Below are 10247 nucleotides of genomic sequence, written 5' to 3'. Positions count from 1 at the left end.
CATGAACTCTTAGAAGAAAAATCAGGTTTGTCAATTACATACATCTCTTTATGGCCTTAAACAATCACCACTAGTTTACCAAATCACCTTATTTTTTTATTTAACATGGCTTTAAGCAAACTTTGGAAAATCATTCTCTATTTTTAAAATTTACAAATCATAACATAATTGCTTTATTAGTTTACATGGATGATATAATATTGACTAGTAATGATATTAGTGAAATTACTAACATTACTTTTATGCTTGATCAAAATCCTCAAAATTAAAAACCTTAGTGATTTTTCATATTTTCTTGGGATTGAGATGACAAATAGTAGCAAAGTTATACACTTATCTCAACTCAAATACAATTTAGATCTCCTTAATGAAAACTAGAATGCTTGCTTCTAGTCCAGTTTCCACACTTATGAATTTTTCCAACCGCATCTCCTCTAGCAGTGAGGATCCTACAACTTATAGAAGACTTATTGGAAGACTTATCTTCCTCACTAATACTAGGCCAGACATAACACATGTGATTCATCATCTTAGGCAATTCGTTACTACTCCTACCACTACTTATTATCAAACATCTATTTGGATTCTACACTACCTTAAATAGGCACTTGGTCAAGGGATTTGCTTTACTGCTAATAATGAATGAAGCTTTTATTGATTTAGGCTGGAATGAATACACTAATTTTACTTTAGGTGTACATTAAAAATGCATGGGGTATTTCTTTAAAAATCTGGCTCAGATTGACATCAAACTTATTCTTAACAAATGTTAATTCACAATTTAAAGTTGGACTATCCTAAGTCTGGCCTTATTTAACATTTGTTGGTCCTAGGGTTGACGTTAAAACACAAATAATGTCTATTGTGAGGGGTTTGACGTGAATTGTCCTTTTAAATTTTCAGAAACAATTTTAATGCCTTCGTCTTTCTCTTTCCCATTTGTGTGAAACCTCCATCAAAGTGCAGTGATGACGTCAAACTCGTAGGAGCAAGTTCTTCAACTCATTTCCCTCTATATTTTCATTGTGGTGCTTGTTTGGACTCAAACTTTCATCCTCCTTGATTGTATTTTTCATTAAGGTTAGTGTTTTCATTCACTAACATATGTGCCCCAAAGATTGCATTTTGTAAAAATCACTAAAAGTATCTAGAAAATGATTTTTGACTCAATTTTTTTGTAGCAACTTTTATTAGGTTGTATTCAAATATGTAGAATATTTATATTTAAGATATTGATCACAGATTCATATTTTTCAAGATTTAGTGGTGAAAAATTTTAAATGATCATAACTTTCGCTAGGAATGGAGACACTCCAAAAATTAAAGTTGTTGAAAATGGGGTGAGGAATGTGCTAGAAAATACTAAGAGGGGACTAGGATTCTAGAATTTTAAAAAATCCATCATTTACAGTATGTTTTTTTTATTTTCATAGTATTCTTCACTTATTTCCCATACTTTGTAGCTTTATTTTAGATGCCTATAATGCTTAGAAAATTTTGGAAATTTTTATGGTGTATTCTTATATTGTATATTGATTTTCCATACTTTCAAAGGAGGTAAATTTTGATGAAAAATTTTAAAAACAAAAGACCACAAATTAATGTCTCTTTCCCTACAATAAAGGTAAATTAATGTATGTTATAAATGCAATGACAACATAATTTACGTATGTTGTAGTGACTAAAGTTGTCAACTTGACCCACAGCCCACTATTACTAAATATTATATATATATATATATATATATATATATATAAATATTATATATATATATATATATATATATATAAATATTATATATATATATATATATATATAAATATTATATATATATATATATATATAAATATTATATATATATATATATATATATATATATATAAATATTATATATATATATATATATATTATTAAAGAGAAATAAATAATTGGTAGAATTAATTAAGTCATACATTAAAAAAAGAAAAAAAAATAAACAAGATATAATAAAAAATCTACAAACTTATTATTCATAAATTCATTATTTTAAACTTTCATATTGAGATGTGTTATTTAATTTTGATTTATATCTAGATAATTTTTTCATAACAAAATTAAATAACTATCTTATATACTTTAAAAATATATTTAGTTAGTCAAGAAATATTAAATATGTTTAGCCAATTAAGGATTTCGACGTCCTATGTTAATGCATAATTTTTCCATATAAGAGCAACCAAGTTTATTGAAACCTCTTATAAAGTCTATGTTAATCTAATTAAAATATTAGTATATAGTTCTCGGACAAATTAAAAACACTTAGATTTAAGACAGATTATGAAGTAATTATATTTTTTCTTATATACAAAATGAATAGTTTTTCAAAAAGGAAGACCCATGGAATGGTTCTAATCGAAAGTTTTTGGCCTCCTAAACTATTCCAATTAGGGTCTTTTGATTCTATGAGTTTTTCTGACCTAACCCATATAAAAGTGCAAATTAGGTGACGAAAGTCAAATTAACAGGTCTACCAATGATATTTAATTGTAATGTAAAACTTTCAACAAATTTTAAAAAAAATTAAAAACCTTTTTGTATTACTAATATCTTAGTAAAAAAAATGTAACTATGTACATTGTTTATCTCAGCAATTCCCCGATATATATGTTAGTAAAAAGAAACAATCAATTATTTGTAAAAGTTCGTCACAAACCAAGTATAGGCCTAACTTCTACAACATATGATTTGCAATGGTAGAATTATCTCATGCAAGATCTCCATATACGTTACTCACAATTAGTTATCATGTATTGTGATAATCTCTCTGTTATTGCATCCAATCATCTTCCATTATTACACTAAATACGTAAAAATAGATTATCACATTATTGGAAAAAAAAAGTCCAACAAGGATCAGTGAAACTTCTTCCCATTTGCTCCAACTTACAACAAGTTGTCATCTTGACGAAAGCTCTGCCACATTTAACTTTTCATCATTTTTGCTCCAAACTAGAAATATTGAATATTTATTCCAAGTTTGAGGAGGGTCTCAGAAAAATAAAAAAATAAATAAAAAAAAAGAAACAAAATCACATTACTGAACTGCCACGCGAAGATTAATACCGCTTAGCGTTGTTTTTTATTTATTTTTATTTTTATTTTTGATCCTATATGTACATGCTTCTCACTTTCTTCTCTCGTAAGTTCTTTATTTTCCTTGCTTTCTACGTTCAGAAAGTTATATTTCTTTCCTTCCTCCTCTTCTCTTGTTTTTCACTTGGCATTATACTTTTTTTGTACGTTGACTGTTTTATTTCTCTTTTGCCTACTATTGTGTTTGGCTTTGATCATCATGCAGCATTGGAATGACAACGACAGAAAAGATTCTAAGATTTAAATTTAAAATATATCAAAATGGATACGACTTGAGAAAAAATACATCATATAAAAATAAGAATAATGATACTTTCACAACATTTTTTTGACAACATTTTAACACTATTTAGGTGTCATATTCTGTGATTGGTCCAAAATTACTCCACAATTAATAATAACAATCATAAACATTCACATGGACGAATCTCAAAATGACACATAGATGGTGTTAAGATGTTGTCAAAAAAATGTTATCAAATTATCATTATCCTAAAAATAAACAACAATATTTGATTTCAAAATAAACTTTTGATTATTATCTGAAATAAAATCAAAACTTATTATATAATCTTCGAATGCGTATAAATGGAAAGGATACTAACTATATATATTACAGCATTTCCATGTTCAAAATAGTTGTAGCTTTAGTGTTAAAAGATATTTTAAATTTATTGTTGTTTAGTTTTAAATATCATTTTAAAATTTATGACAAATAAAAGCCATGCCCAGTTACTATGAGAGTGAGGTTATTTTATAAAATAATTTCAAATAATATATTTATTTTTGTTTTTAATTTACGTTAGAATTAGTTAATCTCTAATAGTTTGAAAGGGAACAATCTTTTAAAGTTTAAATAATGGAAATGTTTAGCAAGGTATGTCTGGCACTTTTGACTATTCATTGATTTTAACCAATTCCAGTAGATGAGAAAGACCTTTACCCACCTTATATATCACCATTAAAAGTTGGAAAGAGAAGCATTTCTAATCATATAACATTTGTTATTCAGACGATGAATATCTGGAATTTTAATTCTCTTTGGTTTAAGTCATATATGTATGATATGATATGATGAAGGATCTTTTTACTCAACATATTATCTCAGATATTTCTTGCTGTGAAACTTTCACTATATGATAAAAAAACTTCAAATAATTTTTTAAATCATTATCATTTATAATTATTTTGTTATGTAAAAACTGTTTTCAATTATCAAGAAAAACTAAAATTAATCCAATGAATTATTCGTTACCAGGCAAGTACGTTTTTTCTAATGAGTTTGAATGAGACGTGATAAATGGTGATGAACCCTAAAACGAGCACCCAGACAAAAGCGACGAGAGACCAAATGTAAAGTGGATATAAGAGGAAATATGATTACAACATAATTAAAAACTCTTCAATACAAAGAAAATAGCTCATTCAAGATGAGAGAGGCATATAAGTGGAGCCCTCGTCACCTTTTGTCTTATTCTTATACTATTCAGGATATAATACTCATGCTATAATGAGTAGTTTTCGTTTCCAGTTCCAGGTTCTGTGACAGCTCTTCAAAACTTGATGCTGCAAGTGTAACCAAAAAATGAATCATGAGATAATTAATCTCAAATCAAAAATACCTAACTTTGTAACACATTATTGTAGTTTGCATAGTGAGCTGAGGTAATTAATTACCTATGTTAGTCATGAGATTGAAATTCATGAAAACATTCATAAAGAATTGAATAAAAATTTATTTTCATGGATAATTATATAATCTTTCTATATTTTCATATTACATATATTATATTTTCATATCACATATTTCTCATTCCATTTTTTATGAGTGAACATCATGTCAGTTAAAAATAGTTCAAGTCGACTCTTTCGTCACTTCCAATAATCATTTATCTTTATATTACCTTTTAAATCATAAAAATAAAGGAAGCAAAACTGTTAGAGAAATTATTTACATTTTTTATGCAATAATATTTTAAAAATACTTTTACTTAAAAATCAAACCCAAAACTAAATTTATTTTCTTTTTATCCGTTTCATTCTTTCTTTGATTAGATATATCTTATGTATTTGAGATCATCGTACTTTTATCTATCAACTAGCTTTTACTTCACAATAAGTTGATTTTTCTTTAGTTTATATATGGTTTAACGAACTGTATCAAGTGTGTGTTTGAAAAAAAAATAGTAAAAAAATTCTTAAAAGGAGGCATAAAGCCGACTTATTTATGAGCTAATTTTAATTTATAAAATAAAAGTTTGGAAACTATATAAAAGAATTTGAACAATCGATTCTTTTTGTCTTACGTAGCGCAGTTGGTGGAGGTGCTGATCTTGTAGGGGATGGTGACGCCACACTTGCCCGGGAGTACGGCTGCGTTGTTAGCATTGAATCCACTGATGCTGCCGGCGGCGCTTTTGAGGCAGTTGCACACGGCCTGGCGGTCTGGGGTGGTTTTTGCGGCGGCGTTGAGGGACTTCACTCCGGCGCAGCATGACGGCGGCACGTCCCCACCCTTGGTGAGGAATGGGATGCATGAAGTGAGGGAACTTGTGACCTGGCCGCAGGTGATGGCATGTGCCGTGGGTGCGGTGGCAACCACCAAGCACAGGAGGGCAACGACGCACGCACACTTGATGCTGGCCATGGAAACAAACAATGAAGGAGTAGCGAATTGAAGAAATGGGATTCGGTTTGGGGTTTGGAAGAAGTTGATCGAGTTGGTGAGTGAGAGGGTTTCGGGGTGTGGGCTTTATATAGAAGAAGAGAAGGGAGAAGGAACTACCACTGAAGTGAAGCCGTGTATGTGACTGTTAACTGTTTTTCGGTTATAATTAAAGGATAATAATATTTCACAATATTATTTTGAAAACATTAACTTATACGTGTATTCGTACAAAATTACTTCACAATTAATAATAATAATAATAATTATAAATAACAAAAGAATCAATCACAAAATTACATATTAAAATATTCTCGAAAGTATCATTATCTATGATTAAATCATCGTTCATTAATGTTACATGATATATTAACTGTGGTATTTAAAAAGGTAAGATTTCTAAAATAAATATCGGGCAATAAAAATTCAGTTTTAAAAATAAAATTCATTCACTTTGATAAAAAAAAAATGTTTTCTAAACGTGTTCTTACACGTCTAATAATCTTATTTCACTTAAAAATTAAAATTTAAAATAATTTAAAAATTCACTCTTCTTCTAACTCATTAAGATGTATTTTAAAAATAAAATCATCATAATACAGATTTAACTCATTGAGATGTATTTTAAAACACCATCATAAACCAGATAATATCTTAAATGTATAATCACTAATCCAAACAATATTACTTCATGAGATTAAGATCAAAACAAAATATTATATAAATAAAGAAAAACTTACGGCTACCTAAATTAAAATTTGCGAATTTAACGTAATCTGTTGTAATTTTCTAATTCTACTTAATGTGATTGAATTCAAAATTTGAATTATATCGTATAAAAAATTGGCTTCTTTTACTAATCTAGGTAAGGATTTTATACAGAGTAATTGGAGATTATATAAATGAGGTATTGAGCACCGACGGCTGTAAGTTGGTGGTGGCAAGATTTTACACTTTTTTATGATTAGTAGAGTAATACCAATTACAAGTTTAAATTAATTTTGTAATATTATTGTTTTGTTTCATAATTATATTGTTTATGAGTTGAAGACAATTTAAAAACAAATAATATTTTGAATATTTAATAATGTCATTCAATAGACTTAATATAAAAAATAGAATTATATTAATTGAAAAAAAAAGAACATTAATTTATATACCAAACGATCTTCATCCAATTAAGATTCAATATATTTCTCACAATGAAAGACACAAGAAGTACTTTGAAAAGAGTTTTTTTCTTTTTTAATTTTTAGATTTTTTTTATCAGAAAAGACTTATATGAAATAGGTAATCTACATTTATATGCCCAATATAGCAAGGTAGAGATCAAGTAAAAAAATTGTTTGAGATTGAAAACTTATAATTTCTGAATCCTTTCATGTGTTTTTGTTAAGTTCATTTTGGCATACTTTTGGTTAGTTTTTTACTAACTTTGTTTTCAATCGAGCTAAAAGATTCAAACGGTATGTTGCTGTGTTAAATCTAAAGTGGTTTTCCAGTTCTTCTTATTCATTTTACTCAAATTTGGATACTTTCTTCCGGTCCTTCCCAATTTACCCCAAAATAAGTAATTGGTGACCATGATTACTCCAAAACTATATGTTCATGCTTTTCTATTATACATTGGAAATTCCATAAAAACACAAAATTAATTTCGTTTCATAATTTCAACATTGAAGTATAATAAAAATAAATAAATTTATTAACAGAATCTATCTATATCATAAAAGTATATTAATAAAGTATTTATCAATAAATTTTATGACAATAAAAAAATGAAATAATTATAAATGGTTAAAATCTATTAATGAATATCTTGATTTGCTTTTTCTTTTCTTTTCTTCTTGTGTTTTCTTCTCTTCCTTTTTTTTTCTTTTTTCTTCTTTTTTTTTCCTCATCGCCGTTAAATTTGTCTTCACCTCCTCTCCTTCTCTTTTTTATTTCTTTTTCTCTTTCTTTTTTCACTTACTTCTAATTATTATCGAACTAAATTATAACAAATATGTCATCAAATTTAAAGAGAAAATTGATATCACTAACGAAATTATTAAAAATTTAAAAATAAATACAACTTTCAACAAATTTTATAAAAATTGAATTACTAATGGATTTAAAAAGAGTCAAATAATGATGAATTTTAAAAAAACTTCATTACTAACAAATTTATTTATAAATTTTACCACAACATAATCAATAATCAAAGTAAAAACTTTTATTTTAGTGACAAAATTTATCAATAATAATATTTATTGATAATAAACACTATAAATTATTAATGGATCTATTATATACAAATATTTCTATCAATAATAAATATTTTAATCTATTGACAAGCTTATTACTGATAGTATTTCTATTGGTAATTAAAATTTTAAAATTTGTCAATAAAATTTTTCAGTAAAATTATTTTAACAATTAATTATTTTTGTTAGTAAAATTTCCCTATGTGAAATGTTTTTATTTTATTTTATTTTTTCTAAAAGAAGAGTATGAAGTCCAAAATGCTTTGTAGAAGTTTCTTGTTCAATTACGTGTGATGGTATATTTAATTCGTTCTCACTTTCTTTTTACTTATTTTTTTGTCTATTTGTCTGCTATATTTCCTCTTTTATGTTATTTTTTTCTGTCCATATTGTCCACTTTTATTTGTCTTGTCCCTCCATTTATATGCACCTAAAGATAAGTTTAATCTACTTTTCCTTATTTATTTTGAATTTCATATCGAAAAATAGTTTTATTATATTTGACACAAAGGACAAATAAAAGAGAAAAAATAATTATCTACATTTATATATAAAGATATTCTCTCTCTTTTCATTTTTTTTACTGTTTTATTTAAATTTAATTGATTTTTTAATTTAACCATCTTTTTTAATTTAATAATTTTTGAAAATTAAATAAATACAAATAATTTAAAAATGAAATAAAAAATATCTATAATTAAATTATAAAAATTATTTATACTTCATTATTATTTATTATCATAAAAAAAAGTAAAAACATATATTTTCATTAGTGAAATAATAATTTCCGTCTCAATATTTTCATTTAGTTTATATATATATATATATATATATATATATATATATATATATATATATATATATATATATATATATATATATATAAACGATAATTTTATAAATTCTTTTTCACCAAATTAGACATGCGGAGGAAGAACTTTTTATATGTTTCCACTTCTTTTAATTTAGGCAACATTAAATTTATTTTTATTTTCACCAATCTCTTTCTTAATTCTCGTATTTTCTTTCCTCTATCTCTTTCTATTATAGTTCTCTCCTCAGGAACAAATTGCCATAGTCGTTTTTCATACTTTTTCAATCATTAGTTTAAAAAAGTATATTACTTTCTCTATTTTAAATTTATAATTTTTTAAAATTACAATATACTATTTCGAAATTTAGTAGGAGAACGGTTAAAAGAAATTAAATTAAAAACCTAAACAAATATAGGAAAAAGATTAGAGTAATACTTTAAAAATATGTAATTATTTAGATGATAATAATAATGTTTTTTTTTTCAGTTAAAGTGATAAAAAAATTCTGGTCACTTTATTACTAGTTGTTGGTTGGAGGTTGAATTCCATTCAATGCAACAAATATGTTTCATCGTTTTTGTCAATCTGGTACAAGATCAAACATTTGATGCCAACACGTATTTCTTAAGTATCACTATCAACACCGCTACAATGTGCCACATACTCCATTATTGAATTTAGTTGAGAAAAACAAGACATATGAACGAAACCAGAACTCGATGAATTTCTTCAGCAAAACTAATTATTCACCAAATTCTATAATTGGTTCGGCAGCGTCGGTTGTTATGTCAAGTTCCAGTAATTAATTTTATCCTTTTCTGATTTTTCTTCTTAAATTCTTCGATCTTCACATCTCCTTTTACTTCTTTAAACTTCTGTTAAAATAGGAAAGATAACTTTATTTCTAGAATTGTCTCTTTCTTTTTCTAAAATTTAATGCTTTCAAACAAGAAATTAGAAGATAAGGTTTCAATTTGTGGTTTAGATTTTCTTCAAGGAGAAAGATGAAAATATTTACTTCTAGTTTTAATTATTTAAAAAATATTGTAAATTGATAGGTTTTAGTATGTTCTAGTATAATATTTTTTTTCCTTAGATTTTAACTATTACCATAAAATTTATATATATATATATATATATATATATATAAGCATAAATCATCATCTTTCTAAAATAAAATGAACGGGAAAAGAGGAAAAATATAATTTTAGTAAACTATAGAATAACTTGTCTATTTCTAATTTATCCCATTTCTTCTTCTTTATTTCTTTCTATCTTTTAAACTAATTTATTCTATATTTTCTTTTTATCTATTTTCACGTTTCTAATATATTTTTATTGAACATATTTTTCTTCTATCTAACAAAATATTTTATGTGGTTCCCATTG

General features: G+C 25.8%; 1 protein-coding gene across 1 annotated transcript; it reads right to left on the bottom strand.

The window, feature by feature from the left end:
• Positions 1–4474: 4474 nt before the first annotated feature.
• Positions 4475–5865, bottom strand: LOC124822143 (non-specific lipid-transfer protein 1-like). The gene is made up of 2 exons (XM_047294113.2): positions 5439–5865; positions 4475–4698 (listed from the first exon to the last, which is right to left on the bottom strand). Exons 1-2 carry the CDS (start codon positions 5777–5779, stop codon positions 4686–4688), a joined length of 354 nt encoding a protein of 117 aa, XP_047150069.1. The 5' UTR covers positions 5780–5865; the 3' UTR covers positions 4475–4685.
• Between the last annotated feature and the right edge of the window lie 4382 nt (positions 5866–10247).

This window comes from Vigna umbellata, chromosome 11 (assembly GCF_029865625.1).
Source record: "Vigna umbellata cultivar VRB3 chromosome 11, Vumbellata_1.0, whole genome shotgun sequence".
Lineage (NCBI taxonomy): Eukaryota > Viridiplantae > Streptophyta > Magnoliopsida > Fabales > Fabaceae > Vigna > Vigna umbellata.
Note: the sequence above shows the minus strand (reverse complement) of the source record. Positions and strands in the feature narration are given on the sequence as shown.